Source organism: Oncorhynchus mykiss, chromosome 15 (genome assembly GCF_057628025.1).
Source record: "Oncorhynchus mykiss isolate SJ-2025 chromosome 15, ASM5762802v1, whole genome shotgun sequence".
In the NCBI taxonomy this organism is placed as follows: domain Eukaryota; kingdom Metazoa; phylum Chordata; class Actinopteri; order Salmoniformes; family Salmonidae; genus Oncorhynchus; species Oncorhynchus mykiss.
This window is the reverse complement of record NC_143036.1, coordinates 17,615,386-17,641,249: the sequence shown is the minus strand read 5'-3', so window position 1 is coordinate 17,641,249 and position 25,864 is coordinate 17,615,386. Positions and strand designations below refer to the sequence as shown.

The following is a 25,864-nucleotide window of genomic DNA, read 5'->3' as shown; positions in this document are numbered from 1 at the left end:
TTCAGTTTTTGATTGGTTAAAGTTTGAAATATCCAATAAATGTCGTTCCACTTCATGATTGTGTCCCACTTGTTGTTGATTCTTCACAAAAAAATACAGTTTTATATCTTTATGTTTGAAGCCTGAAATGTGGCAAAAGGTCGCAAAGTTCAAGGGGGCCGAATACTTTCGCAAGGCACTGTATCCTCTACAGGAGGCTGCTGAGGGGAGAACTGCTCATAATAATGGCTGCAACATTTGTTCTTAACTGACTTGCCTAGTTAAATAATGGTTAAATAAATAAATAAATAAATGGAATGGCATCAAACACCTGAAGACCATGTGTTTTATGTATTTGATACCATTCCACTCATTCCGCTCCAGTCATTACCACGAGCCCGTCCTCCTGCGGTATCGTCTCTTTGTCCTCTCGCTTTGTATCCTGGCATATTTGTTTACTTTGTACTGTATTTGTTTGCAGTGCTCTCACTCTTTTGAATAGGGTACAGTATTATGATATCCGTGAGGAGATTTTCACAAAGCTCAGGGCTTTACACCTACACACACACATCCTTGCTGATAATTCAGTTTTGGTCTACGACGCCCCACCAGTGGACTTTTAATTATTTATTGCTATAAGTGTGGAGTATGCACGGGCACACGCTAAGGTGTCAGTAATTTGAATACTGAAAGCGGTCGTTGCAGAGATTACAACCCAGTTGATTGATGGCCACTCTGTTGTCCCCAGAAACCACCTTGGGGAATGTGATATGAGTTGTGCTTCTCTCCCGGTAACAGACAGTAAAGCATATTCTTGTACTCAATCTTCCCAAATAGGGCGTTCACAGGAGATATTCGGCATCCTTAGACCGTGACAAGTGATGAAAGTGTGCCATTTCTAAAGACGTATCTGAATGCAGCCCATTTCAAATGAGCGCAGATTACCTTTTACTGCTGTGGCTGTTGGTTCTGCATCAGTCAAAGCAAGTCAGTCAAATATTTTCTGCTGAATACATTCCACAACACTGTGTTAACTCACTGAACTAAAGCCAAAGCATTAGCTTGGCGAGCTAAGTCAAGTCTTCAGGTCTCAGGCAAGTTTACTCATCACACCAACACGTTTCACCAAACCGCCTTCATTACATACGGTCATTGTCATCAAAAACTAATTTGCACCACCACATCTATGCTTGTTTACACTGAACTCTTATTTTAAGATGTGTGTGATAACGGCGCTGAAGAGAATCAGCTACTGTGTCAGGAATGTCCTGTTAGACAAGGCACTGATCATTTCACTGATCATTCCCAGTTATGAGAGTACCTGGTGGTCCTGTTAGCAGAAACTACTAAATGAAGTCAGTGTTTTTTCTTTTTTAAATCAATACTGACTTACACTGCCTTCAGAAAGTATTCATATTCATATGCATATATTTATATATTCCCCTTGACATATTCCATATTTGTTGTGTTGCAGCCTGAATGTTTTTTCTTACCCATCTACACACAATACCCCATAATGACAAAGTGAAAACATGTTTTGAGAAATTAAAATAAATACAGAAATATCACATTTACATAGGTATTCACACCCCAGAGTCAATACTTTGTAGAAGCACCTTTGACAGCGATTACAGCCGTGAGTCTTTCTGGGTAAGTTTCTAAGAGCTTTCCACACCTGGATTGTGCAACATTTGCCCATTATTCTTTTCAAAATTCTTCAAGCTCAAATTGGCTGTTGATCATTGGTAGGCAATGATTTTTAGGTCTGGCCATAGATCTTCAAGAAGATTTAAGTCAGAATTCGGCCTCAGGAACATTCACTTTCTTCTTGGTAAGCAACTCCAGTGTAGATTTGGCCTTGTGTTTTAGGTTATTGTCCTGCTGAAAGGTGAATTAATCTGCCAGTGTCTGGTGGAAAGCAGACCGAACCAGGTTATCCTCTTGGATTTTGCCTGTGTTTAGCTCCATTTCGTTTATTTTTTATCCTGAAAAACTCCCCAGTCCTTAACAATTTACAAGCATACCCATAACACGAAGTAGCCACCACTATATTTTAAAATATGGAGAGTGGTACTCAGTAATGTGTTATAATGTTTGGGGAAAATCCAAAACACTGTATTCAGGACAAAAAGTGAATTACTTTGCCACATTTTTTTGCAGAATTACTTTAGTGACTTGTTGCAAACAGGATGCATCTTTTGGAATATTTTTATTATATAAAGGCTTCCCCCATTTCACTGTCAATTAGGCTAGTATTGTGGAGGAACTACAATGGTGTTGATCCATCCTCAGTTTTCTCCTGTCACAGCCATTAAACTCTGTAACTGGTTTAAAGTCACCATTGAAATCCGTTAGTGGTTTCCTTCCTCTAGGGCAACTGAGTTAGGAAGGACACATGTAACTTTGTAGTGTCTTTGTAGTGACTGGGTGTATTGATACACTATCCAAAGTGTAATTAATAACTTCACCATGCTCAAAGGGATATTCAATGTCTGCTTTTTTTCCTTTTTACCCATCTACCAATAGGTGCCCTTCTTTGCGAGGCATTGAAAAACCTCCCTGTGGTTGAATCTGTGTTTGAAAATCACTGCTCAACTCAGGGACCTTATGGATAATTGTATGTGTGGGATACAGAGATGAGGCAATTATTCAAAAATCATGTAACTGTATTATGTGACTTGTTAAGCAAATTTTTTCTCCTGAATTTATTTAGGCTTTCCATAACAAAGAGATTGAATACTTACTGACTCAAGACAATTCAGCTTTGAATTTTGTATTAATTTTAAAAAATGTATAAAAACATAATTCCACTTCGACATTATGGGGTATTGTGTGTAGGCCAGTGACACAAAATCTAAATTTAATAAATGTAAAATTCAAGCTGTTCCCCAACAAAATTTTAAAATGTCAAGATCAAATAGAAACGCATTAGCTGGTGAACGGATTAGCCATTCCAACTGAACTAATGTTATTTCTGAATGACCACTCAAGAGAATCGATATATCTTTTAACCACTGAAGTACAACATTCTGTACCGTACAAACCACCCCTATGGCCACTTATATCAGGGTAAATGCGTATAATACTGAATGTCAGTCGTAAATCCGACCTTGAAGGGGTTTGTATGTATTCGATAACTTTTACACACACACGCGCACACACACACACGCACACACACACACACACACACACACACACACACACACACACACACACACACACACGTCTCCGTCAACTCTTGAAGTGTGAGATGTGGAAAGCGAAGCAGCTGCTGTGCTCCAGAAGCTCATCACTTCTCCCTGAGCAGGTTAACGTGATGAATCTGATCCAGGCTCCTGACAGATGCCTGCTGTTCACAGCAACTGTTCCATTAATATTCAGGTGTGCTCAACAGATACTTCAGGAGACAAAAAAAGTGTCCTTAAGGAGAAAAGCAACTACGATAACTTTGCTACCACACAGCAATTTCTGTTATGTTTGTAGTACTGTAAGGACACTTTACAATACAATTTAGCCTGTGTTTGTGTTGTTGTCAACCAAATGCAAAATGTGACCTGTCTTTGGAACATTCAGTAGTTGGTCTAATTTAAAGCTATGTTTTGTTTTTACAAACTCATTGTGGAATGGCAGCTCATGTTTATATTTTTAGTCATAAAAATGCAATCCTTAGATCTTTACCATTATTATGTACAGTTGAACTTTACATACACTTAGATTGGAGTCATTAAAACTCGTTTTTCAACCACTCCACAAATTTCTTGTTAACAAACTATAGTTTTGGCAAGTCGGTTAGGACATCTACTGTGTGCATGACACAAGTAATTTTTCCAACAATTGTTTACAGACAGATTATTTAACTTGTCATTCACTGTATCACAATTCCAGTGTGTCAGAAGTTTACATACATTAAGTTGACTGTGCCTTTAAACAGCTTGGAAAATTCCAGAAAATGATAATGGTTTTAGAAGCTTCTGATATGCTGATTGACATCATTTGAGTCAATTGGAGGTGTACTTGTGGATGTATTTCAAGTCCTACCTTCAAACTCAGTGCCCCTTTGCTTGACATCATGGGAAAATCAAAAGAAACCATCCAAGACCTCAGAAAAAAATTGAAGACCTCCACAGGTCTGGTTCATCCTTGGGAGCAATTTCCAAACGACTGAAGGTACTACGTTCATCTGTACAAACAATAGTACGCAAGTATAAACACCATGGGACCACGCAGCCGTCATATCGCTCAGGAAGGAGATGCGTTCTGTCTCCTAGAGATGAACGTACTTTGGTGCGAAAAGTGCAAATCAATCCCAGAAGAAAAGCAAAGGACCTTGTGAAGATGCTCGAGGAAACAGGTACAAAAGGTACTATATCCACAGTTAAACGAGTCCTATATCGACATAACCTGTTAGGCTGCTCAGCCTAGAAGACACCACTGCTCCAAAACCGCCATAAAAAAGCCAGACTACAGTTTGCAACTGCACATGGGGGCAATATTGTACCTTTTTGAGAAATGTCCTCTGGTCTGTTGAAACAAAAATAAAACTGTTTGGCCACAATGACCATTGTAATGTTTGGAGGAAAAAGGGGGAGGCTTGCAAGCCGAAGAACACCATCCCAACCGTGAAGCACAGCGGTGGCAGCATCATGTTGTGGGGGCGTCTCAAGACATCAGTTAAAGCTTGGTCACAAATGAGTCTTCCAAATGGACAATGACCCCAAGCATACTTCCAATGTTGTGGCAAAATGGCTTAAGGACAACAAAGTCCAGGTATTGGAGAGGCCATCACAAAGCCCTGACCTCAATCCCATAGAAAATGTGTGGGCAGAACTGAAACGCGTGTGCGAGCAAGGAGGCCTACAAACCGGACTCAGTTACACCAGCTCTGTCAGGAGGTATGGGCCAAAATTCACCCAATTTATTGTTTGAAGCTAGTGGAAGGCTGCCCGAAACGTTTGACCGAAGTTCACCAATTGAAAGGAAATGCTACCAAATACTCATTGAGTGTATGTGAACTTCTGACCAACTGGGAATGTGATGAAAGAAATAAAAGCTGAACTAAATCATTTGCTCTACTATTATTCTGACATTTTACATTCTTAAAATAAAGTTGTGGTCTTAACTGATTTTAGACAGGGAATTTGTACTAGGATTAAATATCAGGAATTTTGAAAAACTGAGTTTAAATGTATTTGGCTAAGGTGTATGTAAACTTCCGACTTCAACTGTAGTTGCCTACTGCTATGCTGATAGACCTCTAAACATCAGTTTGGAGTCCAAGTGTAAGATTAATGACATCTGCTGCCGAATTCATTAGGATAATAATTATCTCTTGCCATGACAGAGCAGGGCAAGGAAGGTCACGTAGTGTCTTGTCAAGATGATACCACTGAGCAATTTCCACAGTAACAGAATGATGCTGAGACTCAGATGTTTCACTTTAAAATGTATGTCAAACAAAAACCGATTGCAAATTTAACAAACCATACAATGCACAAGGATGACATTTAATAATTTCATATTTACTTGAAGAACAGTACAGATCCAAAGTTTGGTAACAGAATTATGACACAAACTGTCGTTCTTACATTACTTTCCCTGTCTCTTCAACTGTGTGGCACCGGGCTACTCAAGGAGGGAAAACTCGGGTTAGCAGGGGCTCCAGTTGGATGTACAGATGTAGGCTCTTAATTTGATCACTCTTTTGTTCCTACATGTCAAGAAATGCAAACTTGTAGTATATTCAAGGTTTTAAAAGGCTTCTACATTTTGTAATTTCCACTTCAAAATGTCGGACTTGATTTGCCCTAACGAAAAATGTATCAAACCCTACAACATGTTTTCCATGAATTATAATCCACATCTTCTAAATTCCACCATCTTGAAATAAGTAAAATATATCTTAAGGTGTGTCGGGCAGAGAGAATGAGAAAAACCAGAGAGGAGTCTGTGATATTATTGGATTGAGTAATGCAATTAATAATGAAGCTATTGATTTCACTTGGGCTGTCCCAGTTGAGTTTATTGTGCTGGATGATTGCTGTCACCAGAATGAAACTTGACTTGAGTAATTCTCACGGGAATCTAGGCCAATCAATTCAGGATTTTGGTAGACTTTTAATCACTTTAGCCCCTAAGGCGTCTCCTCTTCTGAGTCTTCCTCCATATATTGTCTTGAAATGGCCATACTGTTTATGTCTGTGCTCATGCTTGGACAGTGACACCTAAAGACTGAGGACACACACTTGTTCACACTCTTTGGAGGTGTAGATTAAATATCTCAGTTCAGCTATCCATTTGGTTCTATTTTGGATGTGTACAGACCTATCATGTCAACACACCATCTCCTTGCATAATTGCACAACTGCACACAGAAAGACTTGGTTGGTGTCTTGGATTTGTATTCAGTATCTATGTCAACAACACCCTCTTGCGTCACTGGAACACACACACACACACACACACACACACATTAACACACACACACACACACACACACACACACATTAACACACACACACACACACACATTAACACACACACAAGTACATGCATTGCCACGCACACACAGCTTTTGGGTTCTTAAATTTGCACACATCAACAATGTCAACACTACAGCTTCTCCCGTCACTGTGCAGAACTCCCCGTCTAGTCGACCAGCCCCCATGGACCTCAGTTAGCTGCTGCTGCCTTTTTTGTGCCGGTCAACTGCTTTCTCTGGTGGGTATCCATCCCTGGCCAGCCATTTTCTCTCTCAGGCAGCTGTTGGCTGGGCCTCTGTGCCCAACATGGTTGCGACAGATTTCTTCTGCAGCCCCAAACCTCAGTGCCATGAGGATAGAACTGTGCCTAATGTGGAAATAAGCAAAACTTTAGGGATGATATGAGCCGATTATTGCATAACTGATGCATATAGTGTTACAGGTTTTGGGGTCAAGACCAGTTCATAATGTGTCCCAAAATGAATGTAATGCATAAAGCATGCATCCCACATGAACGTAGGTTGCCTAAAGAATGGAGGAATTTCCATTGATTTATATTTTATTTAACCTTGATTTAATCAGGCAAGTCAGTTAAGAACACATTCTTATTTTACAATTACGGCCTACCCCGAGCCAAACCCTCCCCTAACCCAGACAACACTGGGCCAATTGTGCTCCGCCCTATGGGACTACCGATCACGGCTGGTTGTGATACAGCCCGGTATCGAACCAGGGTCTGTATTGACGCCTCTAGCACTGAGATGCAGTGCCTTAGACCGCTGCTCCGCTGCACTACTTGGCATTAAGAAAAACATAGGAATGTAATAGAGATGCTATTAGCCCACTGGACGTTTCTGCTTAGTTCATTAGCCTTTATGTTGCTGACTGCTGCCATCTTGAATGGTTCTCTCATGCAAAATAGATTTTTTATCTCATTGGAAATCACCCAGTGTAAATAAAGGTTACATTTCAATGTGGTATTGACAAAACAACATGAGCATCTTAGATCCTTAATGAAAGTTCATTAAGGTTTGCGTATAGCAAGGTAGCAGTGCCATCACATATATGTTTATACTGTCTATCCTCAAAGAGTTCCATTTACATTACATTTACTTATTTAGTCCTTTATCAGATGCTCTTACCCTTAACTACTTACAGTAGTGAGTGTATACATGTTTGTACTTTTTCATACTGGTCCCCCTTTTGAGAATTAAACCAATGCTTTGCAAGCTCCATGCTTTACCAATTGAGCCACATGGGGCCCTCAGTTCCCTCTGCACTAATGGCTTGGCTGGCCTGGAGAGACTTCTTATTAGGTTTCTGTGGCAGCACCCCTCTGGTGTAATAGAATTTGAAGTCTGATTTGTGTGAGACATGCAGTTTTCTCTACCCAGCAGGTAGAATGTTCTGTCCAACCTGGATTCAGGGGTAGACATGACATAGTAAACGAAAATACGGGACACTAAAATGAGTACAGTGTTATGCCTTGTATGGTTGGTATTAATTTGTGGATGTCCATCATCCATTTAGAATGATACACTACATGACCAAAAGTACGTGGACACCTGCTCGTCGAACATCTCACCTCCAATCTTCTGGGAAGGCTTTCCACTAGATGTTGGAACATTGATGCAGGGGACAGAAAAAGAAAAAAAAGTCTATATACAGTGAGTGCAAATAAGGTCAAATAAGGGAGTTAAGGCAATAAATAGGCCATGGTGGCAAAGTAATTACAATATGGCAATTAAACACCAGAATGGTAGATGTGCAAAAGATGAATGTGCAAGTAGAGATACTGTGGTGCAAAAGGAGCAAAATAAATAAATACAGTATGGGAATGAGGTAGATAGATGGGCTGTATACAGATGGGCTATGAACAGGTGCAGTGATCTGTGAGCTGCTCTGACAGATGGTTCTTAAAGCTAGTGAGGGAGATGGGAATCTCCAGCTTCAGTGATTTTTGCAGTTTGATCCAGTCAGTGGCAGCAAAGAACTGGAAGGAGAGGCGACCAAAGGAGGAATTGGCTTTGTGGGTGACCAGTGAGATATACCTGCTGGAGCGTGTGCTACGAGTGGGTGTTGCTATGGTGACCAGCGAGCTGAGATAGGGTGGGGCTTTACCTAGCAGAGACTTGTAGATAACCTGTAGCCAGTGGGTTTGGCGACGAGTATGAAGCGAGGGCCAGCCAACGAGAGTGTACAGGTCGCAGTGGTGGGTAGTATATGGGGCTTGGGTGACAAAACGGATGGCACTGTGACAGACTACATCCAGTTTGCTGAGTAGAGTGTTGGATGCTATTTTCTAGACGACATCACCGAAGTGGATGTCAAGGATTGGTAGGATGGTCAGTTTTACGAGGGTATGTTTGGCAGCATGAGTGAAGGAAGCTTTGTTGTGAAATAGGCTGATTTTAGATTTAATTTTTGATTGGAGATGCTTAATGTGAGTCTGGAAGGAGAGTTTACAGTCTAGCCAGACACCTAGGTATTTGTAGTTATCCACGTATTCTAAGTCAGAGCCGTTCAGAGTAGTGAGGCTGGATGGGCAGGCAGGTGCGGGCAATGATCGGTTGAATAGCATGCATTTAGTTTAAATTGCGTTTAAGAGCAGTTGGAGGCCACGGAAGGAGAGTTGTATGGCATTGAAGCTCGTCTGGAGGTAGTTAACACAGTGTCCAAAGAAGGGCCAGTAGTATACAGAATGGTGTCGTCTGCGTAGAGGTGGATTAAAGAATCACCAGCAGCAAGAGCGACATCCTTGATGTATACAGAGAAGAGATTCGGCCCGAGAATTGAACCCTGTGGCACCCCCATAGAGACTGCCAGAGGTCCGGACAACAGGCCCTGTGATTTGACACACTGAGCTCTATCAGAGAAGTAGTTGGTGAACCAGGCGAGGCAATCATTTGAGAAACCAATGCTGTTGAGTCTGCCAATAAGAATGTGGTGATTGACAGAGTCGAAAGCCTTGGCCAGGTCGATGAATACAGCTGCACAGTAATGATGATATCGTTAAGGACCTTGAGCGTGGCTGAGGTGCACCCATGACCAGCTCGGAAACCAGATTGCATAGCGGAGAAGGTACGATGTGATTCAAAATGGTCAGTAATCTGTTTGTTAACTTGGCTTTCGAAGACCTTAGAGATGCAGGGTAGGATAGATATAGGTCTGTAGCAGTTTGGGTCTAGAGTGTCTCCCCCTTTGAAGAGGGGGATGACCGCGGCAGCTTTCCAATCTTTGGGAATCTCAGACGATACAAAAGAGAGGTTGAACAGGCTAGTAATAGGGGTTGCAACAATTTCGGCAGATAATTTAAGAAAGAGAGGGGTAGGGGTAGCCAGGTGGAAAGCATGGCCAGCCGTAGAGAAATGCTTATTGAAATTCTCAATTATAGTGGATTTGTCAGTTGTAACAGTGTTTCCTAGCCTCAGAGCAGTGGGTAGCTGGGATGAGGTGCTCTTATTCTCCATGGACTTTACAGTGTCCCAGAATGGATGCATATTTCTGTTTAAAAAAGCTAGCCTTAGCTTTCCTAACTGCCTGTGTATATTGGTTCCTAACTTCCCTGAAAAGTTGCATATCACGGGGGCTATTCGATGCTAATGCAGAACGCCACAGGATGTTTTTGTGTGTGTCAAGGGCAGACAGGTCTGGAGTGAACCAAGGGCTATATCTATTCCTGGTTTCAAAGTTGCAAGCACATAATCGTCTAGAATGTCATTGTATGCTGTCGCGTTAATATTTCCCTTCACTGTAACTAATGGACCTAGCCTGAACCATGAAAAACAGCCCCAGACCAGGATTCCTCCTCCACCAAACTTTCCAGTTGGCACTATGCATTTGGGTAGGTAGCGTTCTCCTGGCATCCGCCAAACCCAGATGGTGAAGCGTGATTCATCACTCCAGAAAACGCGTTACCACTGCTCCAGAGTCCAATGTCTTTACAGTGCTCCAGCCTACGCTTGGCATTGCTCATGGTGATCTTAGGCTTGTGTGCGGCTGCTCAGCCATAGAAACCCATTTCATGAAGCTCCCAACCAACAGTTATTGTGCTAGCGCTGCTTCCAGAGGCACTTTGGTACTCGGTAGTAGGTGTTGCAACCGAGGACAGACGATTTTTATGCACTGTGAGCTTGTGTGGCATACCACATCGCGGCAGAGGTGTTGTTGCTCTTAGACATTTCCACTTCACAATAACAGCATCTACAGTTAACCAGGGCAGCTTTAGCAGGGCAAAAACTTACAGTTAACAAGGGCAGATCTAGCAGGGAAGAAATTTGACAAACAGACTTGTTGGAAAGGTGGCATCCTATGATGGTGCCATGTTGAAAATCACTGAGCTCTTCAGAAAGGCCATTCTACTGTCAATGTTTGTCTATGGAGATTGCATGGCTGTGTGCTCGATTTTATACACTTGTCAGCAACGGGTGTGGCTGAAATAACCAAATCAACTTATTTGAAGGAGTGTCTTAAAAAAATTGTATATATATAGTGTATGTTACAAATTACAATTTGTATGATATGTTATGAATTGCAATTTGTACAATATGTTCTGAATTTTAAATATGTGTAATATGTTACGAATTCCAATTAGTTGTGGATAACGTTAGATAGGTGGCTAATGTTAGATAGGTGGTTAACGTTAGCTAGATGGCATGCTAAGTAGTTGCAAAGTAGCTAAAAGTAGTAAGTAGTTGCAAAGTAAGTTGTTTCAAAATTCTAAAGTTGTCCATAATGATGAGATTTGAACATGCAACCTTTGGGTGGCTAGACGTTAGTGTTATACGCCAACCTATTCACCCCAACCAACCATGCTCTTTTCTTTTTTGCCTTCTGTCTTATGTAACCATACTAAGCGTAACATATCATACTAGTTTGAGTGTCCTGGATTTTCATTTACTATGTTACATCTAGTCTATGAGACCAGCCTGTTCTGTCAGGATACTGCTGTGAGCTTCAGAAGGTGAATCCATCACCTCTCATCTCACACTTTGTGGAAATGAATATGGTCAGCACTGGGGGGTGGTCACACATTACACTTTACTTTCTTAGAAACCATGTAGAGGTCTATTTTTTGTTTAAGTGCTATTTATTCCCTATCATTTAGAATTCTAAATGTTTGTTTGGTAAAGTACATTTGGCTAAAAAAAACAGGCTAGCAAACAGTTCATTTTGTTATTCTCCCTGTCTTCTATGCTTCTTACTTCCTGCTTAGGCCTTCCTGCGGAGAGAAGAATCTCATTTGCATATCCTTGATTCCTCATGTCCTCTCTTCTTGCCTCCTTCTCAAAAGCCATCCCTGCCCTCTGCCCTTCTTATCCAATGGCTTTTGAGAAGGTCTCGATGGAAGTGAGGAATCAAGGAAATGCAATTGAGATTGTCCCTGGATTTTTTATCTCCCAGTGGGGATGGCTGAACCTAAGGAAGGGTGTTTTCACACTTGGTCCTTTTTAGTCAATTTTTGTGAACTCAGTGCAGTTAGCTTATTTTTTGTGTGCAGTGTGAACACTCCAAAGGAACTCAGACCCCTCAAAAGAGCCCCCGAAGTGAACCATCTCGAGAGGTGATCCGAGTTCGGTTTACTTGAATTCCGAGGTATAGTCAGTCCCCTTTTGAACACAAAGCTCCCCAGGTTCACTTTTCATTATTCCCGCACTACACACTAGACTACACACTAGACTACTGAAACACCGTTCTCCCTGCCATAAACCCTCACACTAGACCACTGCAACACTGTTTCCCCCGCCATAAACCCTCACTCTAGACCACTGCAACACTGTTTCCCCCGCCATAAACTCTCACACTAGACCACTGCAACACTGTTTCCCCTGCCATAAACTCTCACATTGGTGCCACAAAAGAGAGAAGATTATGTGCTTCATAAACTGTTTAAGAGAGCTTCATAAACTGTTTATTTCGATTGTGGGGTTTTAATAGTGTGAGAAGACAACAACACATTTGGTGAGAATCACAACATGATGTAAATTCAATTCTAGCTCTTAAAGGGGCAGTAGACTACATTGAATGTACAATTTTTAATGACAGCATTATTTAATCTGCAGTTATTCTTCTGTTATTTATTATGTTACCAGTAATATTTTCATGTTAATAGTATTTTCTGATTACAATTATTATGTATCATATTTTATCTAAATGCAATCTATTGGCTTCTGAAATGTAAGTATTTATTTCTAGATGTCCGATAACATATTCTGATGAAATGGCTTGTCCTGCACTGAGTGTAACAAAGTGCAGGACAAGCCATTTTATCGGAACATGGTTTTTCCCACTGAAAAAGCAACAGCGGGCACCAAAATTAGTTTGTGAATGCTGGCCCCAGATAGAGGGGACTGTCTAACGTCTCATGGCAGAGGAAGACTCAGTCAAATTGGCAAGCTGACAGCCATTGGCCATGTGGCAGATCTTAAACCTTTGGTTGGATGTTCACTTGAAGGTTCATAAATTAGCTGGAATCCATCATGAGAATGAAATGATATGAATTGACAGGTGCCATAGCAAAGTACTATAATTTTCAATGGTAGGTTTGGGAGAGTTGGGTAAAGTGCATTTCCCTTGTAAGCTAGCCCTCAACATAAGTCAAGTTTAGTTATTTTTAAAGTCATTCTAGATTCACAATATTTTTGTGATGCTGCAGTCAGTATTGGATGGTGTAATTGCTACATAGTCATATCTAATGTGGTGGAAGCTTGTGGTAGCCCAAGGGAGTCCCTCTGACTCTAATCAAATGTATTTGTTACATGCTTCATAAACAACATGTGTAGCCCCAAAGAGTGAAATACTTACTTAAGGGCCCTACACCGTGTCAATGTGCAGGGGTATGAGGTAATTAAGATAGATATGTACACATACCTGTATATACAGTTGAAGTCGGAAGTGTACATACACCTTAGCCAAATACATTTATACTCAGTGGTTCACAATTCCTGACATTTAGTCCTCGTAAAAATGTCCTGTCTTAGGTCAGTTAGGATCACCACTTTATTTTAAGAATGTGAAATGTCAGAATAATAGTAGAGAGAATGATTTAGTTCAGCTTTTATTTTTTTCATCACATTCCCAGTGGGTCAGAAGTTTACATACACTCAATTAGTATTTGGTAGCATTGCCTTTAAATTGTTTAGCTTGGGTCAAACATTTTGGGTAGCCTTCCACAAGCTTCCCACAATAAGTTGGGTGAATTTTGGCCCATTCCTCCTGACAGCTGGTATAACTGAGTCAGGTTTGTAGGCCTCCTTGCTCACACACGCTTTTTAAGTTCTGCCCAAAAATCTTCTATAAGATTGAGGTCAGGGCTTTGTGATGGCCACTCCAGTACCTGGACTGTGTTGTCCTTAAGCCATTTTGCCACAACTTTGGAAGTATGCTTGGGGTCATTGTCCATTTGGAAGACCCATTTGCGACCAAGCTTTAACTTCCTGATTGATGTCTTGAGCTGTTGCTAAAAATATTCACATAATTTTCATACCTCATGATGACCTACCTCTATTTTGTGAAGTGCACCAGTCCTTCCTGCAGCAAAGCACCCATGTGCAGTTGCAAACCGTAGCCTAGCTTTTTTATAGCGGTTTTGGAGCAGTGGTATCTTCCTTGCTGAGCGGCCTTTTAGGTTATGTCGATATAGGACTTGTTTTACTGTGGCTATAGATAATTTTGTACCTGTTTCCTCCAGCATCTTCACAAGGTCCTTTGCTGTTGTTCTGGGATTGATTTGCACTTTTTGCACCGAAGTACGTTCATCTCTAGGAGACAGAACACGTCTCCTTCCTGAGCAGTATGATGGCTGCGTGGTACCATGGTGTTTGTACTTGCATACTATTGTTTGTACAGATGAACGTGGTACCTTCAGGTGTTTGGAAATTGCTCCCAAGGATGAACCAGACTTGTGGTCTACAATTATCTTTCTGAGGTCTTGGCTGATTTCTTTTGATATTCCCATGATGTCAAGCAAAGAGGCACTGAGTTTGAAGGTAGGCTTTGAAATACATCCACAGGTACACCTCCAATTGACTTAAATGATGTCAATAAGCCAATCAGAAGCCATGACATCATTTTCTGGATTTTTCTAAGCTATTTAAAGGCACAGTCAATTTACTGTATGTAAACTTCTGTCCCACTGGAATTGTGATACAGTGAATGCTAAGTGAAATAATCTGTCTGTAAACAATTGTTGGAAAAATGACTTGTGTCATGCACAAAGTAAATGTCCTAACCGACTTGCCAAAACTATAGTTTGTTAACAAGACATTTGTGGAGTGGTTTAAAAACTGGTTTTAATGACACCAACATAAGTGTATGTAAACTTCCGACTACAACTCTACTTAGGGATAAAGTGACTAAGCAACAGGATAGATAATAAACAGTAACAGCAGCATATGCACTGACTCAAATTAGTTAGTGCAAAAAGGTTCAATGCAGATTGTCCGGATAGGTATTGGTTAACTATTTAACCAACAATTTAGCAGTCTTATGGCTTGGGTATAGACTCTTAGAAAAAAAGGTGCTATCTAGAACCTAGAAGGTTTATTTGGCGGTCCCCAAAGAGAACCCTTTGAAGAACCCTGTTGGGTTCCATGTAGAACCTTTTCCCCAGAGGATTTTACATGGAACCCAAAAGAGTTCTACCATGGGACTAAAAAGGGTTATCCTATAGGGAGAGCCGAAGACCCCTTTTGGAACCCTTTTTTCTAAGAGTATAGAACCTGTTAAGCGTCCTGTTGGTTCCCGACTGATGTGGTCTGTGAACTTCAGTCCTATATGCTACCCAAGCCCCTCTCTATTAGCGCATAGAGATCCCAGTCAACACCTACTGTGTGACCAGTGGGCATTGAACATAGAAAGGAAAGTTTTTTTTCAGTAGTTGTAGTGCTTGCATTGTATGTATTTCTTATACTCAGAACGTTATCTGTCACGACTTCCACCGACGTCGGTCCCTCTCCTTGTTCGGGCGGCGTTTGGCGGTCGACGTCACCGGTCTTCTAGCCATCGCTGACCCATCTTTAATATTTACCGTTGGTTATTGGTCAAGTGTATTTGTTAACCTTGTGCCTTTATTTTTTGAGTAAAGTACGTCTCTCACTCATTTTGCTCTCCTGCGCCTGACTTCATGCACCAGCTACACTCACCTTCTGACAGTTATCAAACATTTGGCCACAGATGTTAAGCCTGCTAAAGCTTTTAACACGGTTAAACTATGATGCAATGGGTCTACACATTTCAGAGATATCACTCCAAATCATCCTGTTGTAGGTTTGGAATGTAGGATAGATAGGACTATTGCTATTATTGCACCAACATGAATAGACACTAGATGTGTTGATCATGGCCCCTTGCTATGTTGTAGATCAGGGATGGGAAATTGGCAGCACGTGGCTGAAGGCTATCTGATCAATTCCCCTCCCCCCAAAATAAAACTTAGTCAAGGTCTCAACCTAATGTTGAGAGTTAGTAGAATACATAAGGTGCAATTTCGAAATTTCGTTGTGCATCAGCAGTTTTTCTTTTGTTATGTCAGTCACTGATAGTCAGTCAATTAGCCCATGTCAGCAAAAACATGTTATGATGTGGGTAGCATACCCTCGAGCAACTGAGGCCCAGCAGTTTTTTTTTGCCCATCCCTGTAAATGTGCCCATCCCTGTAAATGCATTTTGTAGCTGCCTCAATTATGTTTGTTACGATTTCTCCAGTGGCCCAGGAAACGTTTGGTATAAACAAATATATCATAAACTCATTTATTGTGACAGGGGACCGACCAATGGTATATTCATCATGTTTACATCCACCTCACTGTTGAAATGCGTTTGTGATTCATGTTAACTTATTGTTTTGGTACTCATTGTGTTTACAGACACAAATTGTAGCCTATAAATGAAGCTGAGGAAATGTATTGAAATGAAAAATAAGATGAGTCAAAGCTTCAGCCAGCCAGTCCATGGGAAATGTAATATGAATCGTTATTCCTGTGGCAGCAAGCACAACACGCGCCGACGATCAATTCTCGGTAGCGGCGCGAGACCGGGAGCGGACTTCTGTTCCATTCAAACAAAATAGGACTGGACCAGCCTCTCGAGGAGGAAATTATACATGATAGACTTTTTGAACAACTCTAGTTACCTCCATTTTTTATGGCTACATCTTTTACAGCTACTGAAAAGACTTGCACTCAGCCATTAATCAACAGGATATTGAATAAAAAGGCAACGCATGTGTCTGATCAATGCGTAGTAAGCCCACCCGCTCGTGAACTACTTGCCAAACCCAGGGTCTCGCATAACTGACGGAGACAGTTGCAGAAGCGATCCAAAAGTCAAACGAAGAGAAAATACTGAAATAATAGGATCCTTTCTACGGAGAAATGAAGGAAAAGAATCTGATTGAGACTGCGAAAATGCAGGGGAACGTAATGGTAAGAGATGTGTTTTGCTGATTTGAAATGTCAGCTTGAAACGATGTGTTCGCTTATAAGCGGAACCGTCTTTGCAAAGTATTGGTTTCAGCGTGCGTTTGGAGCGTTTGAATAACTGCTGAATAGTAAATGCATTGGAAACGTGATCTAAGACTCTCTTTGTACTAAAATGGGATTATACCCCTCTGCTGTAGCCAGTCTGCCCATTTGTCGTAGCCTTGTTGTTGCCTGAGATGACATTATTTTAGAGACAGCTCACACCCATGCAAGGGGATATGATTTAACATTATACCTCCTCTCCCATGTGCTTTGCGGTTGTATAGTCTACAGCACTGAGTATGAGAATGGCGCCTAGTGTAATGACGAAAACATTACATCATTAAAGTTTTCTAGTTCTCTTTTTCCATAGGGCATTGATTGATATTAATGCTGGGTTCAATAATAAACCCTATTTTCTTTCTATGTTATCCTTATGAAGATTTGAGGGCAGAACTAACCATTTGCTCTATCTAGGTTAGCTATTGGAAGGGCTCATTTAGTTTAAACCACACCTAAAGTTGTGAATCTCGGGATATTGCTGTCTGTCCGAAGGGAACTGCTGTGTACCTCTGTTATGCATGTGTTTGGGATTTCCAATCTCCAGGTGTCAGGAGTCACTGGCTCCTTTTACTGAATACACATTCAGGTAACAACCTGGGACCCCTGTGTGAAAGCCTTACCTGCAGTCTTTATTTTTAAGTAAGCAAATTGGGATTTAACAGATGGCTCCTGTGTTTATGTGAATATCTTCACTATTGCCTAGTAATATTTACATAATATTTTGTATATTATGAAAAGATGACAAGATTAAATTTCTATTTAAATGGAACATTGAAAAGAGCAGAGGAAAGTGTACACCACAGCAACATCACTAGTCAGCATGCATTATTTCATTCTTGGATCTGTTTCCTAGAAATAGTGTGACGGCGGGAAGATTGAGCTGTAATTCCAGGTCTACCGACAGTCCTTTTCCCTTGTCAGCTTGACCTTTTCACTTAACCCCAGAACCCCTGCATTCTGTTAAACCCAACAGCCTACATGGGGCGGCAGGGTAGCCTAGTGGTTAGAGTGTTGGACTAGTAACCGGAAGCTGACAAGGTACAAATCTGTCGTTTTGCCCCTGAACAGGCAGTTAACCCACTATTCCTAGGCCGTCATTGAAAATAAGAATTTGTTCTTAACTGACTTGCCTAGTTAAATAAAAGGTAAAATAAAAAAATAAACCTGGCTGTCCTTACAATTCTTCACTTGACAGAATTATGAACAGAATTTAGTTGTGCCACTTGATAGCCTCTCGCCTTTCCAATATTGGACCAATGGATTGAAATATCAATTGATTATTTTGATTTATTGATTCGCATGATTGATTGATTTACCTGTAAAATTGTTTGACCTTGAAGGTCCCTGGTAGTAGCTCTTGGCCAGATAGAAAATGTGCACTCCATAGTAACATCAGAAATGCCATCAAGCCTCGTAAATTACAATTGACAGTTTGACTGCTTTGCACTGACACATAAATCTGTTATTCCTGGAAAATAAGCCTTGACTCAAGGCAGAAGGACAAATAATGGTAAATAGGGAATCATGCTGCGTTCACGTCTGTCATGACAGCGAAACCCTGGCTAACTATCTCAAATGCACGTTGGACTACCATGAAGCACGCCAGGGGATCTACAGTTGGAAGTCGGAAGTTTACATACACTTAGGTTGGAGTCATTAAAACTTGTTTTTCAACCACTCCACAAATTTCTTTTTAACAAACTATAGTTTTGGCAAGTTAGTTAGGACATCTACTTTGTGCATGAGACTTTAAACAGCTTGGAAAATTCCAGAAAATGATGTCATGGCTTTAGAAGCTTCTGATAGGCTAATTGACATCATTTTAGTCATTTGGAGGTGTACCTGTGGATGTATTTCAAAGCCTACCTTCAAACTCCGTGCCTCTTTGCTTGACATCATGGGAATATCAAAAATAAATGAGCCAAGACCTCAGAAAAACATTGAAGACCTCTGCAAGTCTTGTTCATCCTTGGGAGCAATTTCCAAACACCTTCAACTGTATATTCTGTAGTGAAGTAAATAGCTGTACTGTCTGAACACTTCTAAATAGGGGTTAAAAACACTAGTTATAAAAGTACTAAAAAAGTATTACTACACAATGGACACTGAGCTTCTATAAAATGTGTATTGTGTATGAATCTGGTCTACAATGACCAGAAGACCAATAGCTAGCTCTTTCATCATACCTAGCACTCTAAAGTGTTGCCCTGATGTCTACAATAACAATAATACTGTCCCTACCATGCCATTCTGGTAGCCCATTAACCATCCCCTTATATGGCCCTAACCCTCTCTGTGTGTCTCCTTGGCAGGTTGCTCCGAGTGGAAGTCGATGGCAGACCATCCATTTTCAACCAGCTAAGTTGGTTGTCCTCCAGCACTTTCCTCTGTTTACTGCTGGTTGCTCTCTGCCACCAAAAACAGGCCTTCAAGGGCACAGTGGGCAGTGTTGTCGAACCACTAATGATTTTCTGCTGTTGGCTGAAATTAAATGCATTTGTATCCACAGTGTTTTCTCTTTAAAGTGGAGAAATACCAACCACCAACCACACGAGTGTCTCCATCCCTCCCTGGCCCGTCTGTTGCGGTTATTATTTCAGTCTCAATTGAAGCAAACCACTGAGAGAGCACTCATGATGAGGGTTTGTCATGTCTCCTTTTAGTGACTTTAAACAGTATGTACAGCAGGGTTCCCCAACTGGGTGCCCGCAGGCCGAATTTGGCCCGCGGGTGGTTTTATTTGGCCCCCCCAAGCTTTCCGAGCAAAAAAAAACTAAACCACAAGGAAATCATCTCCAAGTGATTTTAATCCAATAAATCTGTTCCCAAGTAATAGTGAAGACATAATGAAGACATTGATCATATACAAATGTAAGCAATTATTATGTTTTAGTCAAACATATCAGTTTGGGCTTCTTGCGGTCAATTTGCAGTCTACAAATTATTTGTAATTATGTTCCGACTATCCGCTCAAGAAAAAATTGTCCCATGGCTGAATCTTTTTGATGATCCCTGATGTACAGTATGTTTGCACTGGTGTTCTGATGCAGGTGTTCAGATTCCTTCTCTCAGCCCATTAGATATACATGTTGTTGTAGTGTCTTCTAAAGAATACAATGTTCAATTTAAACTCAATTGTTTTCTAGAAATCTTCCTTATACTAAATGCAGATGTATTTGAATCATGAAGAAGGCCTAATTTTGTCTCCACAGACAGCTGTTTGGTTTATGATGCTCCTTGTATCCCCTTGGGGCTGATGAGGAGAGTTCTGACGGAGGACCACTCGGCATGATTAGGTGCTCGACTACACACTTAATGCATTCATCACAGATCTCATGCCAGTTCTGGTGAGCTATGGGCGTGTCCCAACAGTCTGAAGTGGCTTTCCTTATCTACTTTCCTTCATCTGCAGAGGATCTAAAACACATCAGGACTTATGGGTGTGTCCCAACAGTCTGAAATGGCTTCCTTCCTACCATTGCCTCCTTTCCTTCATCTGCAGATGATCTGAAAACACAGGATCGGTGAAAGCAACACACAAGTAGCCTAGCTGACTTGATGAACCCTTCCTTCAGTGTGGATGAAGGAAAGGACATGAGGAAAGAGGGCAGAGGGAAAACACTTAGGACCACAGTGGCTAGGCACCAGCTTGCAATAAAAGGCATTGGAACGGTTGCCCCTTCTGTTAAGTGGGTGGCCTGCATTCACGGCCACTCACGTCGTTTGTTTGATTGGGGTCGGCCCAGTACGACGTTGGAGGTGCAGATCTAGGAACAAGGGCTGTGATTTATAGTGACCTTTAAGTGGGCCAACATTTCTCAACGCTGTTATCGTGCAGCTGTAACGTTTCATTAGGCACGCTGGAATCCATCCTACACAATGTTGTCTCTCTCAATGGCCATGCATGTGAGGACTGGAGAGAGCCACCATTGTACATGCAACGTATTTATACAGGCTGGTTGATGGCTTGACAGCACAACCGTTAGTTTAACATTTTTCAAAAATCTTATATGAACAGTTTATTTCTTTAAAGATATAAAAATGTAACCCTAAAAGATTCCAACTGTGTCTGAAAGGCAAAAAAAGGAAATTGGCATGTACCGTACATACATTATATTTGGGGGGTTATCTCTCTATTGTCAAATGATGGGCACTCATCTCAAAGGAATTAAGTTTCATTTTCCTCTTTTTCAAGTGGCACACTTTCTCTCCTCTGAAATGTCATGTTTACCCAGCACTTAGGTGAGTCGCCGATCTATCTCTATTTGATTCTGCCAAGAGGACTTGAAGAATATCTAAGTGAGTCTTGTACAGTCAGTCACTCTGTAGAGACAACAATTGGACCCTTAGCGGCAGTGTAATTAAGGATAATCCTCGGCTGTTTACATAATTAAAAAACTATTTTTGAAGTTCTGTCAGATAGGTCGATCTGTATTTCCAGGGATGTTACCCTGCTCCTTTTTGATAATCCAAACACATTAATGTGAGATAAAAAAAATAAAAAAAATAACCTGCTGCATCATCAATGTATTTATACGCTGAAATGTATACAGTACTGTACTGCATTGTGCAGTACCACTTATGGGCATTTCCATGTAAAAGGACCCATGAGCACCAACGTGTGAAGTTCATAGAAGCACATCAAATTGGTTGTCAAATGAAAGCTAAGAGTCTATATTTTGGGGAAATTAAGGCATAAATATTTTTTTCTGCCATTTACCATCCTTAAAATAAAAGCTTTGATTTGTGGATAAACAGATGGAAAAGGGGGTCTTAGAAAACATCTCCCAGAAAAAGTCTTAAAATGTATCCGAAATACATCAAAACACAATAATGTTGATGTAAAAGCCCCTGCCAACGAATATCAACCTTTTGGGTGACCTGACCAAGGAAATATGAGTTATAGATCTGTCATTCTCATTGACAGCAAGTGTAAGAAGCGGTAGATCTGTTCTATGTGCGCTGTTTCTATGCTCCCCATTCTTCAGTTTAGTTTTTTTATTTTCGGTTTTGTACACCAGCTTCAAACAGCTGAAAATATATTTCACAGTGGTTTAGATGGTAGATTGCTACTGTTATTTTTCACTGTCTTTTTAATGTTGTTTTTATTTCTTTACTTACCTATTGTTGACCTAATACCTTTTTTTGCACTATTGGTTAGAGCCTGTAAGTAAGCATTTCACTGTACGGTCTACACCTGTTGCATTCGGCACACGTGACAAACTTTGATTTGATTTGATTCTCTACACTATACAATGCTTGTTTTGTCAAATAAACTTAAATTTGGCGAGCTATTAGAATTTTAACAATCAGGAAATGACTGATTGATTTCCACATATTGCACCTTTTAAGTGACTAAAACTCGTAATTCTGATACCAAATTGATAACGGAATTACCCAAAAATCTAACGGAAACTCAATTGGTTACAATGAGTAATGTTGATGTCCAAAGACGAGCCGGACTGGACCTAATTCAATACAATAGTGCAGTACAGTACAATACTGCACTCTACTGTACTGTACTCTAATGCGCTGTACTCTAATGCGCTGTACTCTACTGCACTGTACTCTAATGCACTGTACTCTACTCTACTGCACTCTACTAACATAATAATAACAATGAATACCATTTAGCAGATGCTTTTATCCAAAGCGGCTTAGTCATGTGTGCATACATTTTACTCTACTACTTACTGTACTGAACTCTACTGCACTGTAATGTGCTCTACTGTACTGAACTGTACTGCACTATACTGTGCTCTACTGTACTGAACTCTACTCTACTTTACTGTACTGTGCTGCTGTGTGATGTCCAAATTTGTGAAACATGAGGAAAATGACATTCGTGTCCATAATTCGGCATTTCTATGTAGTACAGATCCGATACTGTAATTCCGTTACCTGGTGTAAATCCACTTCACATACTGTAGTTCAAATCAAAGTTTATTAGTCACATACGCCCAATACAACTTTGGTAACACTTTACTTAAAGCTGACAGGTAAATTGTCTTATTTTAAAGCATATAATGTTATGTCTCTGTGCAGCCTGGTCGGCAGCTTTAGACTGCTACAGTATACTCAACGTTTCTCCAAGGTATGCCAGGAGGTAGCGTAGCAAATGCTCAACTGACTCCAAATGGCTGTTCTTTAGTCAGGTATCAAGTGATGAGGGACACTTGTAACGCTTATACTGAAACAGCCACCCTGCAATGTTGAATAACTCCCCACATTGTTCTGTCCACTGAGTTTTACAGGATAGACAAAGTGCAGTTTGACACTTTGCTCACTGGCCAGGGCTACATCCCTCTTGACTCGCATCACGCCTCAGCTTCCCTCTGCACTTTCCATCCACCATGTGACTTCAGATAGACTTTTCTATATAATAAGCTGCCAAGGAGAGACTTCATCAGGGATAGCGATTCCTGTTTTTCACAGTACATATCACACTGATGGTGGAGCTCCTTTGTCAAAAACCATGCTCAAATCAAATCAAATGTTATCAGTCACATGCACCGAATAGGTGTAGACACCTTACAGTGAAATGCTTACTTACAGGCCCCTAACCAACAATGCAGTTTAAAAAATACGAATAAGAATAAGAAATAAAAGTAACAAGTAATTAAAGAGCAGCAGTAAAATAACAATAGCAAGACTATATCCAGGGGGTACCGGTACAGACTCAATGTGCAGGGGCACCGGTTAGTCGAGGTAATATGTACATGTAGGTAGAGTTATTAAAGTGACTATGCATAGATAATAACAGAGAGTAGCAGTGGCATAAAAGAGGGGGGGGGGGGGGCAATGCAAATAGTCTAGGTGGCCATTTGATTAGATGTTCAGGAGTCTTATGGCTTCAAGGTAGAAGCTGGTTAGAAGCCTTTTGGACCTAGACTTGGCGCTCCGGTACCGCTTGACAATTTTTAAGGCCCTCCTCTGACACTGCCTGGTATATAGGTCCTGGATGGCATGAAGCTTGGCCCCAGTGATGTACTTGGTCGTACGCACTACCCTCTGTAGTGCCTTGCGGTCGGAGGCCGAGCAGTTGCCATACCAGGCAGCTCTCGATGTTGCAGCTATAGAACCTTTTGAGGATCTGTGCTTGGACCATGTTAGTTTGTTGGTGATGTGGACACCAAGGAACTTGAAGCTCTCAACCTGCTCCACTACAGTCCCGTTGATGAGAATGGGGGCGTGCTCGGTCCTCCTTTTCCTGTAGTCCACAATCATCTCCTTTGTCTTGATCAGGTTGAGGGAGAGTTTGTTGTCCTGGAACCACACGGCCAGGTCTCTGACCTCCTCCTTATAGACTGTCTCGTCATTGTCAGTGATCAGGCCTACCAATGTTGTGTCATCGGCAAATTTAATGACTCAATAACCAAAAGAGATTTTTTTTCAAACTTAATGTACCATGTCATAGCTGATACCCAATTCTTTCTGCAGACATCTTTTAATATTTAAACAGAGCAGATATTTAGGAGTTTTTGGAAAACATAGTCGCATAACAAAATCTGAGGGAGATTTAACTGTAATTCCGTTACCAAAGTTTACATCTGCACAGTTCTTCCACAAAAAAGCTTTGAAATCAATGTTTTTTTTTGCATACATTTTAAAGTGAAGAAAACTGAGTCAAAGCTTAATTCTGTTAACCTGGAACTGCACATGGAAATTTCAGAGTTGATCTGTTTATTTTATCCACTCAGAGAAATTGCTGTTTAGAAACAGAATTTTGAATTGCTGCTTAGATACAGAATTTAGAATTGCTGCTTAGAAATGGAATTCTGAGTGGTTGATAATGAAAACATTTTATTCCTTCTTTGCTGCTGTGACAGGGAAACAGTGACCCACATAAAACCTCAGACACATCCAGAAGCATTTTATCTCTAGCCCTACCCCACCCCTCCTCTCACACACACACACACACACACACACACACAAAACTATGGCATTTCTGTCTGTTGCACACACTCCCCAATCCTAAGAAATCAATCATCGCTTAGCCGGGCAAGAACGCGCCGGGCGCTCCCAGCAAATAACGAGTTTACGGTAGATTAATATTTCATGGTGCCTTTTTTCCGCCATTCCTGCCTCCATGTTTTCAACTCGTGATAGGGACTGGGGGAATAGCCATATATTTAATTAATTGTTCAAATAATAGGAGAGCTTTTCTATGGAAACCAGTATTTCCACAGCCTAGATAGTTACATGTGGCGTTAAAATGTAATGGGTTTTTTGATATTAGGATTTTCAATTTACCGCAATTCATGTGGCTAAAAGGAAAATTGCAGTTTCAAAGCAAATTTCCTGCAATTCTACACATTTTTCCATGTCTTATACCTAGGTCTTATGCTACCTTAGTGACTCAAACATTACAGAAAAATCAATGGGGGCCCCATGCCATGGCATTTTTTAAATTTGAGATTCTCCCTGACTGTCTAGTTTTTATTTTGATTGATAGTTCTCAAAGATGATCTTATTAAAAAATATATGGCGCCATTATCTTTTCTACATACTTTATATCTGGTTTTAGTCTTTTAAGTTTACACTGAAAATGTGTTACGATCCTGGATTAAAGGTGCAATTTTCCAAAAATGCTCTGCCATTTCCTGGTTGCTTAAATTCTAATAGTTTGCCTAATTTCAGTTAATGTGACTGAACAAGCAGTCATTGTGTAGAGAATCATTGTGCCATTTAAAATTCAAAATAAATATGTGTATATATACAGTACCAGTCAAAAGTTTGGACACATCTACTCATTCAAGGGTTTTTCTTTATTTGTACTATTTTCTACATTGTAGAATAATAGTGAAGACATGAAAACTATGAAATAACACATATGGAATCATGTAGTAACCAAAATATATATTTTATATTTGAGATTCTTCA

At 40.7% G+C, this 25,864-nt stretch overlaps 1 protein-coding gene across 2 annotated transcripts in view; it reads left to right on the top strand.

Annotated features, from left to right (window-relative positions):
- The window catches only part of LOC110489714 (A-type potassium channel modulatory protein DPP6), a 363,201-nt gene that overhangs the window by 33,338 nt on the left and 303,999 nt on the right, over positions 1 to 25,864 (top strand). Inside the window, exon 1 of one of the 2 annotated variants that reach the window (XM_021562499.3) lies at positions 16,433 to 16,882. The exons of the other annotated variant lie outside the window; for it this stretch is intronic. Coding sequence (XP_021418174.1) covers positions 16,832 to 16,882 — 51 coding nt within the window. The 5' untranslated portion in view covers positions 16,433 to 16,831. Of the gene's footprint in view, positions 1 to 16,432; positions 16,883 to 25,864 lie in introns of those variants that run through there. 2 annotated transcript variants of the gene reach the window in all.